Genomic DNA, 21,623 nt, shown 5'->3' on the forward strand with positions numbered 1-21,623 from the left:
ATTATTATTATTATTATTATTATTATTAATTAAATTTGTTAGTCACTTTATCTTGACCAGGGCAACCCAAAGTGACTTACAATCAAAAATAAAGCAAAAGACAGAGAAAGGCATGCTTTCATTTCTTGCCTATGCAGCTGAATCCTGTTTTGTTTCAGAAAGGGATTTTGTTCCCAGGGGTGCCCAGTTCAAATATTTTATGCTGTGCAACGAAGGGCATTCATTTCTAACTTTATGAAGCTACAGTGGAGAAACACACAGTCACTGGAGTCTTTCTGCCCACAGGTGTGATGACACAATTCTGAAGAAGCTGATGGCCTCCTTTGGGAACATCAGAAAGGACGACCGTGAGAACACCATTGTAGAACTAGTTAAACGACTCTCAAAGTTAACGGAACAGCTTGAGATGAAAGGGCAAGAAGTGAAAACACTGGGAACAAATATGGAAGAGGTAGATATATGTGTATTATACCTTTTGGTGGGGGGAGGGGCAAATGCAGTGTGTCACTGAAGACTGGCTGGGATCCAACAGAGTGCATGAATATTGCTGATCTCCTTGTTTTGTCTCTGATCACAGCTTCTGTCAGAAGCGACCTCCAAAAACCCTTCACATTTCAGGAGTATTTTGTCAGGCAAGTGGTTTCAGCTGGAGGTGCTCAGAAGCTCTCATGTTCACTTTTTGCACAGTATCGGGAGCAGCTGGCAGAAAGGGACACCAGGGCCACACCTGGCTTCCCAAGTACCACTGCGGCTTACCAGGAGAGGGGAGGTGGCGGGGAGTTCGGTGAACTGGTGGAGCCAATGCAGCACTTCTCCCAGTGCAACTGCATTGTGCCAATCTCCCAGCCACCCCTTCCATCACCTCTTGCCTTTGCCCCCTAGTAAACCACAGCAATGCCACCAGTAGGAGGACAGGTGCATGCCACTCTCTCTGCTGGCCGCTCCACAGTCCTCTGGATCACAGCCAATGCTAATCTCTATTTCTATCTCTTTCTCAACAAGACTCTGAAACGCATACGGCACTATCTAGTGAAATAGATCAGCTAGCGCAAGGACAGAACTTGCCCTCCCTCTCTTCTCCGAGAGGAATTCTCTCTGCACACACACCCTCCCAAATCTGTTTCCCCAACTCTTTTGGAATAGATTTGGGGTGGGCACAGTGTGTGGAGGGGAGAGAAGAGGGAGGGGAACGTCCATTGCACAAGCAGAAATCCTTGCACTAGTGGAACTGTCTTGGATATCACCCACATTCTCTTATGACATCCTCCATAGCTTGCTGGCAGAGAGGTGTTGCGTGACACTGTCCTGCCACTGTGGAGTGACACTGCATATATTGGGAATGGTTATTTGTATGTAGATACAGTACATGTAAATAATAGCTTCAGCAAGAATGCAATATGAGGCTGCTTTGGGCATGTGTAGGTTGAAGTCCCAAAGCCCAGTAGTCTGTCCAATCTATGCTGATTACTGTTAAGAGGCAGATTTCATGCCTCAAAAATTGGATGGAATGATTCAGTTCTCAGAATGTTCAAATGATCTGTTCATCTTGCACTATGTGTATACAATTTTATAGTCTAACAATTATGATATTCGCCCCCCCAATCAGTAAATATCAAGCATCTCTGAACCTGGAATAAAATCTAAGAGTGGGCTGAAATAGCCTCCTCAATTATACATTCCCCGCTCCTCCACATGCAGCTGCTGGGTGACCTTGGGCCAGTCACACTTCTCTGAAGTCTCTCAGCCCCACTCACCTCACAGAGTGTTTGTTGTGGGGGAGGAAGGGAAAGGAGAATGTTAGCCGCTTTGAGACTCCTTCGGGTAGTGATAAAGCGGGATATCAAATCCAAACTCTTCTCTTCATCCAAACTCTACATAAAGCTTTTAAGTTAATATAGGAATTACTGCCAGACTGTCACTTTCTGTAGGCAGTTTGCTAAAACTGTACCTAAATGGCATGGTGTGCTCTTATTTATGCGTTCAAAACCGTACCTTTAAAGGCCATTCAAACAAATGAAGCACAACAAAATTCCCTTCAGCTGCAGGCCGGCCAAGAGTAACAGCCACACGTATGGATCAATAATTGATCCAATCTAAAAGTACAAAGGCCAGGAGATGAAAAAGGTTGTTAACTTTGATTCCTTTTTAAGTATGCTCCAGTACGTAGCAGCAGTAAATTCAAAGAGCTGTCCTCCAAAGAAAGAGCTTAATGAAGGTGTCAGGTCATAAATGATAGATTGAAGAAAACATTAGTAAATTTTGAAGATAAGTTGATGCTTTACCAAGCCGAAAGTGATAAAATATTGCCAGTGGCATAGAGACTAATACGTGGCTTTTGCTAGACAAATGAATCAAAAAGTGGAGTTGCTTTCATCCACCAAGAAGATGCCTAATCTTTATATAGGCAAAAGCAATTGGGCATAAAACCTGCTCATACACAAACATTGTCTTTGCATGGAGGAACCATGGTCGTGTAATAATGGTGGTGTGTGAATGGACCCAGTACTCACATGTGCACATCCTCCTCCCTCCACCCACCACACTCTCATTCCCTTCCTCAGTTCCAATCTCGCATTAAATCATAGTTTGATGTGGCATCCACAGTGGGCAATCATGGCCAAATCAAAAGTGAAAGGGGGGCTGGAGCAGGAGAGGGAATTAGATGGACTGGGGCTTTGATCATGTAGCACCAAACTGTGGTTCCATTATATCAGAACCAATCTGTTGTCTTTATTTCCAAATGACCTTATGCAACATCAATTCTATATTCAACCATATTGTAGAGCTGCAATCCAGAAAACCAATTTTTTAAAACTGTGTGCCTCCAATGGCTGTTGGAGGGAATGTGCTTTTGGTATTTGGGAGGAAATGGGAGTGCGGTAGTAGTCTAAATAGCCCTTTCTAAGCCTTGCATAAACCTAAAGGTGATAATCTGGATTGTGCTTCAAAGCTCTCTGTTTTCCAGTGGCAATTGTGATGTAACAGTGGCTTTCAGAGATGCCCATTACCAGCGTATGTGGATCCTGGCCAATACCAATTGCACTTCTTCCACCAGGACCTTTAAAAATCTGTAGCAGCAACCATGATTAAAAGGATGGAAGCATTACCATCTACATCCAGCCTGTAGTGTTACATAAACTTCAAAGAAAATTATGAACTTGTGGCTGCAGCACAGTTTGTACAATAATTACGGCACCATTCAATAGCATTGATCAAGGAGAAAACAAGCTGTGTGTGTCCAACATGATAAAGACCCCGAGTTGCTTTGTGGAATTTCTTCATTGGCTCTGAAAAGGCAGGTAGCAATTAAGCTTCTTGATAAGCTGAGAACTAGTGGATACTTGCAAGAGAGCTCATAATTGCCTTTGTTTATCTGTTCCAAACAAGGAGAAACAGGCGGAGAATAGAGAACACTGTGGAATATTCACACAGTCAAAGTAAGCATGTGTCGAATTGAAGCTCAAGAGATCCGACAGCGTGGCTAAAGAGGGACACAGTTTTTGAGGGTCTTGGTGTGTTGTCCTGTTAATTGCTTTGAGTGCAGCAAATGCAGTCCTGCTGGCCTCTCTGGCCGGCATTTGGGATTCTGTCCAGGCCAGATCCTCCTACAGACCCCTCCTGTGGTTCCACCCACTATCTGCCTCTCCTTGCTGGGGACAGGAGAGAGATTCAACTTGAATCAAATCTATTTGTATCAAATCTCCATGTTTAGCCTGGAGAAGAGGAGGTTAAGGGGTGATATGATAGCCATGTTCAAATATATAAAAGGATGTCATATAGAGGAGGGAGAAAGGTTGTTTTCTGCTGCTCCAGAGAAGCGGACACGGAGTAATGGATCCAAACTACAAGAAAGAAGATTCCACCTAAACATTAGGAAGAACTTCCTGACAGTAAGAGCTGTTCGACAGTGGAATTTGCTGCCAAGGAGTGTGGTGGAGTCTCCTTCTTTGGAGGTCTTTAAGCAGAGGCTTGACAACCATATGTCAGGAGTGCTCTGATGGTGTTTCCTGCTTGGCAGGGGGTTGGACTCGATGGCCCTTGTGGTCTCTTCCAACTCTATGATTCTATGATTCTATTGGATTTGTACTCTCTGAAACAGTATGCAAACCAAACCAAAACAATCCATCAAAATTCATGCATATCCAGGTTTTGCTATGTAGTTCTCCAACCAATGGTGTGTGTGTGTGTGTGTGTGTGTGTGTGTGTGTGTGTGTGTGTGTGTATGGGAACATTAGTGCACAGGAATGAATATATTAGTTAAAAAACTTACAAACATGCATCGTATTAGGAGTAATTGCTTGCAAAAATGCGTACGTTAGTAAAAAATGTGTTTATTAGGATAAATATGCACAAGTGCCGCGGAATTTTCATGAGAGTTTTTTGTTGTTGTTTTAAATGAAAATTTCCTGCAGAAATGTGGAGAACTGATTTTAAGTTTTGAAAAATGAAAACCGAGAGATCCAAAACAGGCAGTCTTGCATCCCTAGTCCCTGCCTACCATTGTGGGCCCCAGGAGATGATCCATAAATGTGAGAACACATCCTTTGGTCTGAAAAAGGTTCCTTACTACTGGTTTAATGGATATAGGGAAATATAGACTTTGAAATGGATTCTGGATTTGGGGACACCTCTCTTGTAGTGTGTCAGCAGTGAAAATAACCTTGCTAGACCAAGTGTGTGTGGGGGGGAGTGCAGTGAAAGTAATCTACTATAGAGTCACACTCTTCTTGGGAACCATAGTTACTTCCCTGGAGGCAAATCTGATACTGACAAACGCTGAGGGCAGCTATTTGTTTATGTGTTTCGATGCACTGGAAATGCATGTGGAAAAGGGAGTGCAGAAATCACTGTTTGGCAGACGTCCTCTACCCATGCTGCAGATTGACAGAGGAGCTGAGAAGGAGCATTTGCCCTAGGCTAGCACATGGTTTAACAACCTTGGGGGGCCTGTGAGGCACATTTGACCTGTCACAAAGTTGATTTGGAGCTCTTGTGCAACCAACATGGTCCCCCTCCCCACCTCACTCTAAACTGGCCTTTTTGCAAGAAGGAAAGTGATGAGGAAATGCTTTGGAAAGCCTAGAACAACAGTTGCTTGATGCAATGTTGTCTAATCTTCCTGCAAACATACCTGTGGGTGGGATTCAACTGACGAGCCCCACTAGTGGAAGCCCACACAAGGATTTATGCTAGTGCAAGGGGGCATACCCCCTCTCTTCCCCCTGTGCTCCTATGTTGCACAAATTGGCTCCACAAGGGTCAGGAGAGCCCCTAAAACAACACAGGGGAGTGGGGGGGATCATTCCATCTGGCTAGCTTAAATGCTTGTGCTGCCTGAATTATTACCACGGCACTATGTTGGATACCTCCCCATATAAATGCTGAATAAACAGCTTGTCTGGAAGTGTCCTCATTAAATAGGCAAGCTGTCACAGTTTGGGGGAACATATTTCTCCTTTAAAAATAATAATGACAGTATTGCTTAAATAGAGCACGAACTGGTCCATGTTCAAGAGCATTGCCCCATGATTAGCTGTTAAACTGAATGGAACTTGTGACCACACAGAAGATTCAAGATGAAGCTTGTGTGTTGAATTACAGTGGTACCTCGGGTTACAGACACTTCAGGTTACAGACGCCGCTAACCCAGAAATAGTACCTCGGGTTAAGAACTTTGCTTCAGGATGAGAACAGAAATCATGCGGCGGCAGCGGGAGGCCCCATTAGCTAAAGTGGTACCTCAGGTTAAGAACAGTTTCAGGTTAAGAACGGACCTCCAGAACGAATTAAGTTCTTAACCCGAGGTACCACTGTATTCAGCACAGGTGCCAAGATTGAGTGGAATTGCTCTGCTTCCTGCATTTTAACATTAACACTGCAAACTGCACTTACCTGGAAATAAGCCCCATTGAATTCACTAGGACTTACTTCTGAGTAGGTATGGTTAGGCATGTGCGCGTGTCAAGGAAATGAATATTTTGGTGACAAAGATGTTTACTTAGACCCAGCTGGGTGGAAGTGGGTATTGACATGACCTTCAGTTCAATGAAGCCCTTGACTATGTTCTTAAAAGAAAGAGGCAACCAATTCTAAAGTGCATGTTTAACTTGATCACACAGGTGGTCCCCCTGAAGTTAATGTATATGCCAATATTTTCTCTCCTGCTAAATGGTTCATACACTTAAACTTTAAGCAATCAAAAGTGTTTCACAGGAGTGCAGTGAAGCATGTGTTTAGTTAAGTAAGGGCTTTGCAAAATACTAATGGCTCAAGGAGAATGAAAAACACCAGCTGAGATCTTGATTTTATTTCTGCTACAGCGGAACCACCAGGCATACAGGGGCAATAAAAGCCATGGGACAGAATCGGTGGTGGAAGAGGTCAATCCTATCTGTATTGCTTCTTTTTGAAAATATATGTGTACCTACAAGGCACACTCAGAAAACCTGAAATCCCCAGACAATCTTGGCTATGTTAAACAGCCCATGAAATTCCTATTATTATTATTATTATTATTATTATTATTATTATTATTATTATTATTATTATTATTTCATTCAGTGTGTATACCACCCTTTATCAAAAGATCCCAGGGCGGTAGACAACATTAAAAACACGTTGCAGAACATCAATGATAAAAACACAATAAACAGCATACTGACAGGGAACCTAATAATAAGATAGTCACAATAATAACAGTTCTCTCCCAAATACTTTTACAGGCCATAGATTATTTAATAGCCTGGGTAAAGAGGAACGTTTTTGCCTGGTGCCTAGAGACATATAATGATGGCGCCAGGTGAGTCTTTCTGGGGAGAGCATTCCACAATCAGGAAGCCACCACAGTAAAGGTCCAGAATGCGGATCTTTGCCTTTACTTCCAACTCACTATATCCTTTAGTGACACTTTCCACTTGGCAAAATCAAGTTCATGTTCATAGTGGGCATTTACCACTGATTAAAGTGTTGGGGAAGACATTTAATGCTTGTGCTCCAGTACTTTTCATGTCACCTATCGTTGTCCAGATGAAAGGCCCATTGCTAGGGGAACTGCAGCAGAAGGTGGAGGAGACTGAATTGCTGAAGATGGAGATGCAGATGTTGGAGACAGAGAGAGTAAGGCTGTCCCTGGTGGAAGAAAAGCTCTTGGATGTTTTGCAGCTGCTTCAGCAACTTCGGGACCTGGTATGGCAAGAAAATAGTGGGAGGTAGCCGAGAGTCTGGACCCTGCCCCCCCGTATGGATACACAACCTTGTATCTTTCCATAAGCTTTCCATTAGGTGGCCACATCCAGCGTCATTTTGAGTTTGCTGCAGGAAAGCTTGGCAGCGCATGGCTGCATTAGGAAATGACAGCCCAAACATCCAGATGAATAGCTTTTCCATCAGAGATATTCATCCTCTCTCTCTCCTAAGGAAGGTTTAGGTATAAGATTGCTTCAGATTGATCTAAAATAACTGTTAATCTGCTTCCCCATTCAGAGCAGTTGATACCAGGGCTGAGAGTATTTGGTTGGTGTGTCTGTGCAGAGGGAAAGCTTCTTGCGAGCAGCTTTCTTAACAAGGCTACTTCATGTGAACTGTCATAGCATCACAGTTAAAAGACTGAGTTGCAAATCAGGAAGCCCGTGGTTTGGATCTCACCTCTGCCATGAATTCGCTAGGTGGCCTTAGCCACTCTTTCTCAGTCACCACATATAATAATGCAGGGTTGTTGTAAAGATTGCAACTAGTTAACCCATGCGAAGTGCTCTGAACACTTAAAGCTGCTATGCAAATTTAGTGTGAGTGGGGCAAAACTATATATTTGGAGAAGACCCAAGTCTGGGAAAGTGGGTCTCCAGTGAACATCCAAAGAGGGGAGGAACTTCTCATTGCCTTTGAACCATAGGGTTGTAGAGCTGGAAGGAATCACAAGGGTCATGTAGTCCAACCCCCTGCAATGCAGGAATATTTTGTCAATGTGGGGCTCAAACCTACGACTCTGAGATGAAGAGTTTCGTGCTTTGCCAACTGAGCTATCCCTGGCCCAAGTTATTATGTGATTTAGATGGAAGGAGCAATAGACAGGGAAGGAGTTCTAAATCTTCTACCCCTGCTCTCCCTTCCTCCCATCATTGTTCTCAAACCCACTGCAAGCACATAAGGAGTGCAGGGAAGAAGAAGCAGTTAAAGGGGGATTGCACACCCCTTTGATACCTTGCACGGAAATCAGCATTGTGAGAATCACAACTTCTCCAACCCTGATTTTTTAAAAAGCAGTAATAGTGGTGGCAGCTTCATCATTAGCACAACCATGAAAGTGCTAGGCCTGATCCAGCATCAATGCTGTACAAACATGCAAAAAAAGGATGGTTAAAAGATGGGAAAGTCTGCTCACTTTCCTATTTTATTCTTTTACATGCCTATATTAAAAGGTGGGTAATTGGCTTGATCAGGTTGTAAGCAGCTACCATTCTAATTAATGTTATTCCTAAAGATTTTTTTTTTAAAGAGAGAGATTGATTTATGTGCTAGACAGAAGCTGTGCATATCATTTTTTAAAGTGTTTTAAAGAATAATGGAAATATCTACACAAGCAAGGAAGGGAGCCTTCCCAAAAGGTCGTATGAATGCTCATGTGAATACATGAATTATGATATACTTGGGGGTAGGGGTAGGAAATCAATAAAACTTTTAAAAAATTATCGAGGCAGGCAAGTGAGTGGGTGATCTCATGGGATAATCTGTGCTTGGGATAATTTGCATGTAGAAGGTCCCAGATTCAATCCCAGGCAGTTTTGACCAATGTACACATTTTGCAAGCTATTTTACCTAATGTAGCACAATTGGTATGTTAGTTGCACTACTACATTCACTTTTTATGCACACTTACTTGCAATGTGTGTATTTTTTATAAGCATTGGTTGGAGATCTGTGTCACAAAATATGGAACTTTGAAGGATTGTGTTTCAGTTCTCATAATTGTTTCGGGAAGTGCAAATATAACAGATACGCCTCTAAATTCAAGCTGAATCGAACTTCTCCCCATCCCTTCTCTGTGCACAATTGTTCCATCTGGCAGGCTGAAATTGCTTGTGCTGACAGAACAGTAGACACAGCATGGCATGGATTTCCTCCTTTAGTGGAACGGAAGACACATGTATTTTGCTGAAAGCATCCTAGGGCATTTAGTGATCAGATGATTTTAGTTTCACATGTTAGCACATCAAACATATAACAAGCTGTACAAATATTATATATGCAACAAGACGTTAAGGGTAGATCATTTTAAAAAGTTGCTTTCATTGATTCGTAGGACTGGAGTCATGGTGACTGTGAGAAGCAAGGTCTTTCAAAACCATTTGAACAAAGCAAATGGACCTGCTCTGGATCTGCATCTGGAGTTCACTCCTCTTGCTTTTAAATGCATGCAAAGCTGTTATTTATTGTGAATGTGATTGACTTGATGATTGCTTTATCATGCTTGAAATATGCCTCCATGCTTCTGGAGGCTCTCCAGAGTAAGTGTAGCTTTTTTCTATTATGTTAACTCGCTGCCCGGCTCGGCCGAGCCTTCATATCCTGAGTGTGGCAGTGCTTGCTCTTTGGATCAATAACAATCCCACAAAGGATATGCTATTAAAGCGCCATGACTGATTATGATTGGCAGAAAGCATTGCTGCGTTCTGTGTCAGGATTCTGTGACATGTCCCTCATTGACCGGCAGTCTCACTGAAAGTCATCTCGGCTTAGCAGACGATCCATCAAGCAGCGTGTCACACCACTCTGAGAACAGTGTCACGAGTCCTGTATGCTGTCATATATTGTAGCTCAAGATGGTGATAAGATCTGTCAATGAAGAGGGTGAATTACAGCACCCTGGGGGAAATGCACAGAATGCCCCCACATTGTTAGGGTCTTGGGAATCGGTAAGGCTTTTGTTCTCTCACATGAAACTGAATGGCACTCTTGTAACCCTGAGGGAGAACAGTTTCATTTCTTGCTTTCACTGATGGATAGGACTATTTGAAGATGAGGGGGGCTGGGAGGGTTTCTAGACACCAAAGCTGCCTTCGAGAGGACTTCTGCATCCTGAAAAATTCCTCACTCTCATGAGGTCCAGTCCTTGCTTCTGCGCCTCTGAGTATCTATTGCTGCCTATGACTCATGTATTTCTGCTTTTCACTCCTCTGTTTTCTTGGTGCCAGCCTAAATACAGTGGTACCTTGGGTTACAGACACTTCAGGTTACAGACGCTTCAGGTTAGAGACTCCGCTAACCCAGAAATAGTACCTCGGGTTAAGAACTTTGCTTCAGGATGAGAACAGAAATTGCGCAGCGGTGGCAGTGGGAGGCCCCATTAGCTAAAGTGGTGCTTCAGGTTAAGAACAGTTTCAGGTTAAGAATGGACCTCCGGAACGAATTAAGTTCTTAACCTGAGGTACCACTGTAATACAGTTTGATCACATAGGGATAAGCTGTGTTCAGATATCCATTGTTTCCATCCATCTGTCTCGAGAGACAATGGAAGAGTGAACCATCAGGGGGAAAGTTAAACTGTTGGAGAGTTACAGTGCCTGCTGTGGCTGTAGAGACCAAATGGGAGAGACATGTTTGTGGGTCAGGTGAAGGTGTCTGGTTTCACTGTTACAGATGCACCATGGCGTTTCTTCTCTCTGCACTCCCCTTAGCTGTCATTTCTCCTCTGGGCACTGCTGTGGATGCACAACCTGACTGTCTGTCTCCAGGCACTCCAGTCGTCTGCAAGGGATACCCACACAGTGGGGTTGATGTTCCAGCCTTCATGTCACATTTGTAGACATGTTTGTAATGCAGAGTTGGTCCACCAACAGGCCTGGTACCTGAAGCCAGCTCCCCATAGAGCATGTCCTTGGGGATCCTGCTATCTTCCATTCTGTGTACATAACCAAGTCAGCATAGATGTCACTGAGACACAAGTGCAAACATGCTGGGAATGTGGGTTTGGGAGAGCATGTCTTTGTTTGAGACTCTGTTCTGCCATGTAGTGCCCCAAAACAGGTAGCAGGTTCACATGAGAGGCCTCCTTTATATATACTTTACAAGTTTTACAAGTGATGTGGTAGGCTAAACCCTCATGTGCACAAAACTCATGTGCTGGGGCCATATGTGAACTGGACTCACTTATTCCATTGCAAATTGATATGCTATCCACTTACACATTTGCTTAAACTGCCATTAGTATTATGCTATTAGCCCACAATCACTTTGAATGCTTTTTTTATTCCATATCCTCTGCTTGCATTCTTTGTTGTGTACAACCATGTACCCAGGTGTGTCCATGCATCATTGCACAGGTACTACCCTCTGAAACTGCACTCTAGAATTTATCTCTTGGTTAAAACATGACAAAGAATAAAAGAATGCCCAAAAAAATCATGTTTCTGCCAGTTTATAGTTAGCAGTCTTTAGCTTTTTGTAAGGAAAAGGCACAGTATAGATCTTTTAAATAAACAAAATAATGACTATGAGGTGGGTTTTTTTTTTGTTAGATATAGTAATGAGTTTCCTTTTTTGTTTAGGGAGACCAAATTTCCTTTTTTGTTTAGGGATTACTAATGTTCTTTCTCTTTAGAAGTGTGCATATAAGCCTCTGTTGAAGCTAAATGTTCCCTAATATTTTGTGTTTTGAAGAACATATCTAAGCGCGCCTTGGGGAAAATCTTACTGAGCACTTTGGAATCCTGCTGTGACCCAGAACATGGTAAGCAAGTAAAGCCATGCATGGAGAGCCTTGCCATTAGGTGTCACTGTCCATAGAGAGGCCACCTAGAGCAGCAATTTGGAGGGGAACATGATTTTGCTATTGCAGTGGATGGAAGAGACTTTTCATTCCAGCACTGCCTGGTACATTCTCAGAAATGGCTAGGGAAGGTATGGGGAACCTGTAGCCATCTGGATGTTGTTGGACTCACAACTCCCATCATACCTAGCCAACATGGCCAATGGCCAGAAATGGTGGGAGTTGGGAGTACAAGAATATCAGAAGGACCATAATTTCCCCATCCCTGAGATAAAGAGAAGATATTACACTCTTGAGAGTCAGGGATAGGTCCAATTAAGGAAATTCATCTAAGCACCTGCTGATGAGCAAGGTTTTCTATGAGCTCAGGCACTGGTCAAAGGATAGAGCTCATAAAGACCCCCATGACCGTTCTCTGATAGCTGGGCAAGAGAAAAGGTGAGATGGGTGAGCAGCTATTAGGGCTGTAGGAAGGCAAATGAGATAGCAACCCTGATAGAGAAGGCACCACTTCCTGTTTTTGTTTAGAGGGTCAGTGTGTCTAATTGCTATCCTGACATAAAGCAAGTTGCAGGGGAGATGCTTTTTGTCACTTGACACTTTTGGTGAGAAATAAATAAAATCTTAATTTCACCATTGCTTTGCTTTGAGAGACAGGGAATTGTTACTTGAAGACATCTATTAAATCGAAGGTCTTCCCATCTTTGAAATTACATGGAAATGGAAACATAACTAGATTCTGCCATTAGCATGAACTTTGTGCATACCTGGAGACACCTCCCTCTCACTCAGTCTTTTTATCATTGACTGTGAGCTTTGCCCAAATGCATATTCAACCTATTCCTTTTCATTGGGGTTGTACAGATATGTGAGAAAATAGAACACACCCTCTAGGCTAATTTTTCTTCACTGCATAAAAGTTTCTTTCCTCCCTACAGTGTAACAAAAGAGAATATAGCGGAAAGTAGCATCCTTTAGTGAAGGAAGTGGGTCAGATTTTCTCTGTAATAACCTTTCATGTTCATATGCAAAGCCTAAATCTGCTGAGTCCTCTCCTCAGGCGGGAGCCCCACTGTGCATAAGCCGTTGTTACGAGAACCTTTATGACCTGATGGATTTTATTTGATTACTTGGTTTCTAATTGCAAAGTTTTTGCATTGACCTCCTTGAGAGGGAACTGGCATGTTGCACATGGACAGTCTGCAGGGAAAGGAAGAGCTTTTCATAGAGCAAAATGGGTTGAAGAATGGATGAAAATATATGAGATAACGATTCGAAATTTAGTCTGAATGATCTAAATGCAAGTAATGGGAGGGAATTAATGCATACAGAAGGTTTTTTTTGTTTTTCATTATCTCTTTGTCTCCAGCAGGGATTCCTTGTCCCTCAGTGCTAGGCATCTGGATATTTGAACCCTTCAACATGAGTCCTTCAATAAATGGCAAATAAACTAAGGCTGTGCCAAAATCCCCTCCCTAAAAATATCCTGCCCCCTACAAAAGTGAGGCCTGGTTTTCTGTTGTTTTCTTGAGGGAGTGGCATGGAAGAGAAATGTCTTTGAATTTTTTAGGAGATTTAAGCTGAGAAGACGCAATGGGAAGAGTTCAACATGATGCTAAGGTGATTGTCAGGCCAAGCATTTCCCCAGGCAGAATGACCCCCCCCCTCCTCCCCCTCCTGTGTGCTGTTCTAGGGGTTCTTCCATCCTGCCCCATTTAGGCAATTTAGGGGGCCTGCAGGGGGAAGAGAACAGGGAAAGGCCCACTGCACAAGTGGAAGTCCTTTTGCAGGGCTTGTGCTGATGGGGCTCCTTAGTTAAATCCTGCCCTGTACCTTTAAAACACATTCAGAACACATTTTACACTCAAAGAATTCTGGGCACTGTTGCTGGTTGCTGGGAATTGTAACATTGGCCCTGTCTGCACTATACATTTCAATCTGTATCATGCCACTTTAAACAGACATGGCTTCCTCCAAAGAATCCTGGGGACTGTGGTTTGTTAAGGCTGCTGAGAAGTGTCAGGACACCCCTATACACCTCACAGAGCTACAATCCTTGGAGCTGTCTGACGATCAATCCACATTCCCAGGGAAATCTAGGAATTGTAGCTTTGTGAGGAGACTTGGAGGAGAATGTGTGCACCTTGAACTTCCTGGATAGGTCAGTTGGTTAGACCATGGTGCTGTGAACACCAAGGTTGCAGGTTCGATCCCTGTATGGACCAGCTGCATATTCCTGCACTGCAGAGGGTTGGACTAGATGATCCCCAGGGTCCCTTCCAACTCTACAGTTCTATGATTCTATGATTCTTGGAGATCTGCTGCTTTTGTCAACAGTCCCGTGTGGAGCTTACAGTGCAGTTCCCTCCTTACTTCCCATTTCTTCCCTTACTTCCCTCTCCTCCCTGCTTCTTTCCCCAACAAATAGAATTATCTGCATCACAGATGAAAAGAAACTCAACCCACAAGCATTCTATTTTAAGCCTGCCTCATTTGCAACATCAACTTTCTTTGTATTCACTACTGCACAAATTGCATCCCAAAATCTTTGTGCGCAGCATCTGCAGGACATCGCTGGCATTAAAATTCCAGCCCATATTTCCCCCCCATTTTATCTGGACTTACCTGTTCCATGGAAAACTAGATAAGCTATCTATTAAAGAAAACACCCCATGTTGCCAATGACTGGGTTGCAAAATCTGATTAACCCATTTGCAATATTCAGCACCTGACTGGAAGCACCCACAATCAAACGTTACCAGGTGGATTTGGTTAGCAATTTTCTCTCATTGTAGTGGGAACTCAACTTTGATTTAGGCATGAGATTAATTTTACAGCCCAAAGGCTTTATCTGTGGCTATTTATTTGTGACTACAGCTTCAGGGGGCTTAGCCTTACAGCACACTGCCAACATACAGAGACAGATACATTTCAAAACTCATCTTTGTGTGTTCAAGGATGTGGATTAACTGACCACAGTGTGTGAAGCAGAAGGAGCAACCAAGATAACTGAAGATTGCTCCACTCTGCTTCACTCTGATATGAACAAGAATGTGTTTGCAATGCAGTCCTTCAAAAAGTCTGCATCAAATTTTGGCAATTATGCCTACGTTTTGTAAGAAAGGACATGTTATTGATATTCATACTGCTTCGTCTTTGTTTTGTTAACCTTCCAATTCACTATTTGCATTTTTTTTCTGTTTTAAAGGAAAACCACATATCATTGAAGTCTTAGATACCCTCTACCATGAACTGACTGCCTGTGAACTCATTCAAAGCAAACCACTTGAGAAAACTCCAGATCACCAATCCTTGGCTAACTCTTTGGTTATCTCCTGTTGAGCAACAGTGCCACCCACAACGCATTGACTGTTACCACCCAGAGGGCTTAAAAGCTACAACACCAAAGCACAAAGTTCTCCACAATCTAGAAATGTGTAAAAGCTGGAAGAATAAAAGACAATTGCAGAAATATGAGGAACCATTACAAAGCCCATGCACTGTCAGCAGTGACTTGCAGTGGGTCTTGAACACATCTCTGGGGTCTGTGGCCTGTGTCTTTCTCAGACCGTGAGCCTTGCTCCACAGGAAATTCCAGAAATTCAAACTTGAGACCTTATCTGTATACAACCTGTGTTCTGCCACTTGTTCATTCTCTCACTTTGAATTGTGAAATTGGGTATGATACTTCTGGGAAGTTCTGTAATCTCTCATCTAATTTCTAAGCAAGCCTTATCCAGGAGACAGCTCCTTGCTCCCAAGGATAAGTGGTACCAGAAATATTCTGATCCGTTGTATTAAAATTATCCTGTTACTAACCCTGTAGAGCTTTAGCTTCCTGGTTATAATAAGAGAGATTAATGTTATCTGCTACATTTCAGTAGTTTGTCTTCCCTGGAGCATCTAACAGGTGTGTGTGTCAGGGAACCTTCGTAATGTACAAAGGGAAAATGAGTGTATAATGAAAACACACCAAGGTTGCTTAAACTTGAGGTAGCTATTGGTTGCTATCACTACCTATAGTCATGAGGGACTATGTATCCTGCAAAGGGCATACATTTGTATGGTGTCAGTATGCATGCTTGTAAACACAGACCTTATTTAATTCTTATACTTATGTCTGCATTTTTGTCCAGCCAGATACTTTATTTAAAATGGTAGCCACTCTACAAATGTAGTTTTGCTTTGATAGTAGCTTTTTCACTACTGTCGTATTGCAAATTTTAGATTGCTATATTAAATGCTACCTTTATCCTGTTGAAATGATGGCAGTGAATCTTTTTTTAAAAAAATAGTTTTTTTTTCTATATGACATCACAATGCAAATATACCAAAGCCATCCCCACATCCTCCCCATCCCCACATAGATTTATCATTTAAATCATCAACCAAACGCAGTATTCTTTGTCCCTCCCCCCGCTTCATCTTTTATTTCTTATACATTGCACTCTATTCTTTTGCAATTTCCATTCCGCAAAATTCAAATTGTAATACAATAAAATAAAACAAAACACCAAGAAGTTATAAAAATGCAATTAAAACCCACAATGAGTATTTAATGTGCACATGCCGTGGTCCAGCTAGTGAAGCATACAAACCACCGGTGGCCCAGGGACCACAGTTTGGGAACTCCTGATCGAAACTGTTGGCTGTACTGGTTTGATCCATGTTCAGTTATGCCTTTGTAGTAACTAAATTGTTAGTACATGACCTTGGTCTACATCCAGTGCACCTGATTGGGAAATTGCTTTCCATAGCAGGTGCTGCTATACCACACCAAGAACAGATTCTCTCCTGCGTGCATATCACTAAGGAACACACTTGATGCTTTTGCAGCTGAATGCTTGAACCAACTCCACTTAAAATGGTTGTGTTTTGGGCACTCCCTCCAGCACCACAGTCCAGAATTATTGGACTGCAAAAGTTTCAGCCAAGTCGTTGAAACAATGCATGGACCTAAATGCAGCCATTCTTCACAAAGTTCTCTGTTCTCTGAATTTTGCAATGCAGTTCTCCAGTCAAGTAATGTGTACAAATATACACAGACCAGGGCAGATGAGCATAAAAATGCACATTGTAGTGAAAGTAACTTACAAAAAAATGCATTTTATTGTGGGAAATTGATTTGCAAGCTGATATAGAAATGTGAAAAACTGAACTTCAGACTGGAAAAAATTAGAAGCCAAAAACAATGGATGTGCCCATCCCTATTCTTACCCCATTGTTCTTGAGCAAAGAAGAAATGAAAGTCAGGATGTCTTATCTTATTTATGAAATAATGTGCAATTTTAAATAGGCACTTTCCCAGTCCTTAATGGAAAAAGATTTTGGATTTGGCTGCAATAGACAATTCAGGATGCAGAAGAACATCTAATTCAAAATTAAGCCAAACGTTCCCCGGGGGAAATAGCTAAAGTCACAGACTCATTTTGAATGTGATTTTTTTTCATAAATTAGTGATGTTTTGTTTTCACACCACAGAGCAATTACTGTATAAAATACATCCTGAGCTACAAAATAGTATGCAAAACTATGCCATGTGCTGACAATACTATGAGGTTGGTATGCAGATAGCAAAAGCAAGGTCATGGTCTGAATATATTTTCACTATTGTTCCTGTAACTGATGCATATATAAACAGAGTGATATTTTGCTCAGTTGTGCATAGATAACATAGACAACACAGAAAGCCTCAAGAGAAGAAGTCATTACGGAAACAAGGGAACTGGATCTCTCACAAAAGAGAAATATAAGTGTGTGCGACCAAATTAAGAGACCATATGTTTCCCTTCCTGCTTCATGATAATATCTTCTGAAGACCAGACAGTTCCCATACTAGAAGCAGCTGAGAAGATAAGAGAGAACAGCAAAATGCAGCATTCAGCCCACAGAATCTGAATGCCACATCGTCTTATATGCTCCTAGAGTGACCCACCATGCATTCCAGATGCAAGCAACCATTAATATATGATTCCTATATAAGCCTCACTGTGGAAAAAACCAGAGGTGTATTCTACTGCCTATGCTTTTCATAAAGAAGCAGAGAGGAGAAATAATAGCAGGGAAATATATGACATACCTGACAAGGTATATTGTCCCAAAGGATGGCTGTGCCCTCAGGTCATTTACATGTGGATTCTGGATGTATTTTTGCTTCCCTTTGGGATATCCACTACATTAAGCAGTCATTTCTCCTAATGAGAAGCTAGGGAGCTATGTAACCCAGATGCCCTATAGCCCAGACAAAACACCAATTACGGTGTAACCAGAGAAAGGAAAAAACTGTCACTGAACACAGGTGGTTGCTGCTGTGAAGAGCAGAGTAATGAGCAGGTGCTGAGAGAAGATTCTGCTAATAAATTATACTGGAATAAGTTCGATGCAGGAAGCAACAGAGTCTGTTCTTGTGGAGCCAATTGTGAAGGGCCAAACTAGATGTGATGGGGACCAATGAACAGGATATTCCACATTTCCCCCTAAAAGTGTTAAGAGCAGCTGTGAGGAAAGGGTGATTTGAGCAGGGCCAAAGCACTGGCAGAAGCAGGGCCAAACCCTTTTTCGCCACGCATGCCATTTTGTCATTGGAAAGAACACATTTTCCTTAAAGCGGTTCAAGCTGCCCACTCTTGCCAAAACACACAGGTCATCAATCACACAGGTGCCTGCATGGTTTGCCCTGTGAGGTAAATAGCATAGAGCATAGGAGAAAATATTAGCCTCTCCCTCCAGGACCACCACACTGTATGAGGCCTCCCGTGCAGCTGCTTTAAAACAGTTTCACAGTTTTTCCCATGCCATGTCCTGTTTGGCTCTGTACTGTGAGGCTTTTCATTGTGACGACAAAATTAATAGAGCATACTTGGGCACTTTCACATCCTACATTTGAAGCACTATGATACCACACTGAACAGTCATGGCTCCCCACAAAGGATTTGCCAAGGGTGCTGAGAGTCACTAGGCAACCTCATTCTATTCATAGAGCTCCAATTTCCAATCCCTCTTCATAAGCAACTTTTGGAATTGCACCTCCATGAGAGGACTAGGGGGTCGCCTAACAACTCTCAGCCCTCCTAACAAACGAGAACTCCCATTGTTCTTTGTGGGGGAGCCATGGTTCTTTAAAGCGGTTTCCACAGTGCTTTGAACATACATTGTGAATGTGGCTTTAGAAAGATGATCTAGAGGGTTTTATTGAACATGTCCAAGATGTCTAAGTAAAATATTTGGAGAGAGAAAAATGGAGAAATGTTGTGTTTTTTTTTAAATCCAGACACGTCCCATGTAACAACCATATTGAGAAATAGAAAGCATAATATTCTACATGGAATAAAGACAATCCTTTTATAATAGGTATCTTCCTTTTTCTGGAGTGTGTTGCCCACAAAATTGCTTTTTACTGCCTGCCAACACTAGCTGTCTCTAACTGACTGTTAGAGGTAAATAAGAGAATTAAGCGATTCCTCCCATACCACCATTATGTATTCATTCTCATTTGAGTTGGAAGGAAGAATCAGAATTTATACCAGAAGTATATGCACTCCATGTGCCCCAAAAATCTTCCAGTAGTTCTCCCCAACCCCCCATAGCCGATTTAAGGGAAGCACAGGGCACTGCATAGGGATGCTAGATCTCCAAAATATCCCTACCTTCCCATTCCTCTGATAGATTCTTTCCTCCAGGAAACCATCACTGCTGGATACCACCCTTAGTCATTAAGGTGCTTCAAGATTCTCTTGTTATTTAGTCCTTGTCACTGCAAATAAATTTGTAATGGAATGACTAATGAGTTTCCAAAATGAAAATGCATCTTTACACAGGAAAGTCACAGCACATTAATTAAATAGATTAGACATATACCTTGATCTGTGCCTTTTAGCAATGTGACTTCAGAAAGGAATTAACTTAAACTATATTGATAAGGTGCTGTGAAATCCAAATTGGTTTCCGGCATGACAAGAGGTGTTTGCACTTAGTTCATTGTTTATTTCCCCATCGATATGAAGTGGTGTGACTGCTGCATCCAAGCATCAACACATTCTGCAACTGGGTTGTTTCTCCAGAGGTTTTTCCAGTTTGTGTCATTATGGAGTGGGGGGTTTTGTCTGAGTTCAGACTTAAAAAATGCTGGTCTTCTATTTGTGGCCACTCTGGAAGAGGAGAATGGACATTAGAGCATTTTTTCACCCACCAAGCCATTGCTATGCATGTGCAAAGTCAGGAGATCAGGTTTAAATAATTTTAACCTTTTTTAAAAAAACAAACAAACCACCATTTGATTTTAAAATCAATAAATGAAGGTAGATTTAGAATCATCTTTCAACCTTCCTCTGTATTTGTTTCACTTGTCAGCAGGTGCATTGCTCTGGAAGCACACTTTTAGTGCTCCACCCACTATTTTTGGAGTTGGTTCTATACATTTAAATGTTATGATTAACCACATTTTAATCTCAATTGTATGAAAGTATGGAGGGGAAGCCTTTTCATCTGCAGTATCCCTTTCCCCATCTCCACTGAAACTCACAACTGAGAGAAGGACTCCTCTCTACTCATGAAACTGACACAGTAAATCAGTTTCTCAGATGATTCCTATCATTTCCTCAGATGCTGGAATAACTTTGCGTATCCATCCTTTCCCCCAGTTACAGCTGCTGCTCCATGGAGAACAAATGGAGTTTTGGGGAGGAAGCACCCTCACAAGGCATTTATGGACCAGCAGTTCCTAAGGGGTTCCCTAGAGCTCAGCACCCTTAACAAACTAAAGTTCCCAGGATTCTTTGGGGGAAGCACTTTAAATGTATGGTGTGGATGTGACCTATGACCCTATCAAGTAAAAATATATGTTCAACAACAACAACAACAACAACAACAACAACAACAACAACAACAACAGAGAAGCCCACCTAAGCACACCATACTCTTGCTTACCCTTATTAATCTGTTTCTACTTGCCTCCCAATCCCTGATTTTTTTAATACTCATGTCTGGTAATTCTTCCTGAATTCCTTTTCCTGATTGTTCTCTCATAACCTCTTGCACAGTGAATTATGCAGAATTTTAGGCTATGAAGGTGGCAATAGTTCAACATAACTAATAATCTTTGCAGGATTGCATGGGGGGGATCCTTTTTTATTCCCCCTCCCCTATTTTTCCAATTTCAGAGTAATCATCCTTCCAATGAACATTGAGAAAAGGCCTTCCTATTGAGGGTAAGCATGGGAATGAAATGACTCAGCTAGACAGCTGGCGGCCTGCTCTTCTGCTTATTACTTCAATCACAATACTCTGTTATTTTGGGCTCCTACCCTCTGCACGTCAAGTCAACCTGCTGTCTTGGATTGCCAGCTCGCCCTAGCGCACATTTAGACCTTAATATAAATGTACATGCATGAGAGACCCATTGACATAATGGCTCTTAGCTCACTTACGGCTGGTGCTTTTGTCATTGACTTCAAAAGTATTAGCCTTGCAGGTAAAGACTGGCACCGATAAGGATATCTCAGGTGCATGTTAATTATCCACTCCATCTGGCACCAGAAACTGCCTGCAAGTGCAAAAATAAAGACCATTTCCTGAAGCAAGAGAGTGACTTTGTATCACAGACACATTCTATTTTTAAAAAGAATGATGTGCAGAAATACCGTATCTCATTTCTGAGGTTAAGTACTAGCTGTGCTATAAATGTCACAATAAGTCATGTATTATATTTCTTACTTATGGGGATGGCTGTTGAACCAAGGAATGAGCAAATCATCACTTGTGTTTGAAGCCGTGACATAGCAGCCTGCATCTTGGCAGGATCATCTGTGGCAGTGATGGGAAACCTCTAGCTCTCCAATGGGACTACAGCTCCCATAATCTC

General features: G+C 42.2%; 2 protein-coding genes across 17 annotated transcripts in view; one reads left to right on the plus strand and one right to left on the minus strand.

Moving 5' to 3' along the window:
- EFCC1 (EF-hand and coiled-coil domain containing 1) overlaps nt 1-16,027 on the plus strand; it is a 66,195-nt gene extending 50,168 nt beyond the window's left edge. Inside the window, exons 5-9 of one of the 8 annotated variants that reach the window (XM_081176599.1) lie at nt 286-451; nt 7,027-7,185; nt 11,656-11,725; nt 13,335-13,384; nt 14,973-15,105. In XM_081176599.1, the coding sequence (XP_081032725.1) occupies nt 286-451; nt 7,027-7,185; nt 11,656-11,725; nt 13,335-13,348 (409 nt within the window). In that variant the 3' untranslated portion in view covers nt 13,349-13,384; nt 14,973-15,105. Of the gene's footprint in view, nt 1-285; nt 452-7,026; nt 7,186-11,655; nt 11,726-13,334; nt 13,385-14,972 lie in introns of all 8 variants that reach the window. The other 7 variants (XM_081176602.1, XM_081176597.1, XM_081176603.1 and 4 more) reach the window with 7 other exon arrangements.
- LOC308577174 (uncharacterized protein) overlaps nt 1-21,623 on the minus strand; it is a 105,043-nt gene that overhangs the window by 26,362 nt on the left and 57,058 nt on the right. For all 9 annotated transcript variants that reach the window (XR_014003481.1, XR_014003482.1, XR_014003483.1 and 6 more), the window contains 3 exons: nt 21,190-21,305; nt 19,622-19,911; nt 19,411-19,517 (listed from right to left, as the gene is read on the minus strand). The gene's annotated coding sequence lies outside the window, so the exon portion shown is untranslated. The remainder of the gene's footprint in view (nt 1-19,410; nt 19,518-19,621; nt 19,912-21,189; nt 21,306-21,623) is intronic.

This window comes from Podarcis bocagei, assembly GCF_964188305.1.
Source record: "Podarcis bocagei genome assembly, chromosome: 2".
Taxonomy (NCBI): Eukaryota; Metazoa; Chordata; class Lepidosauria; order Squamata; family Lacertidae; genus Podarcis; species Podarcis bocagei.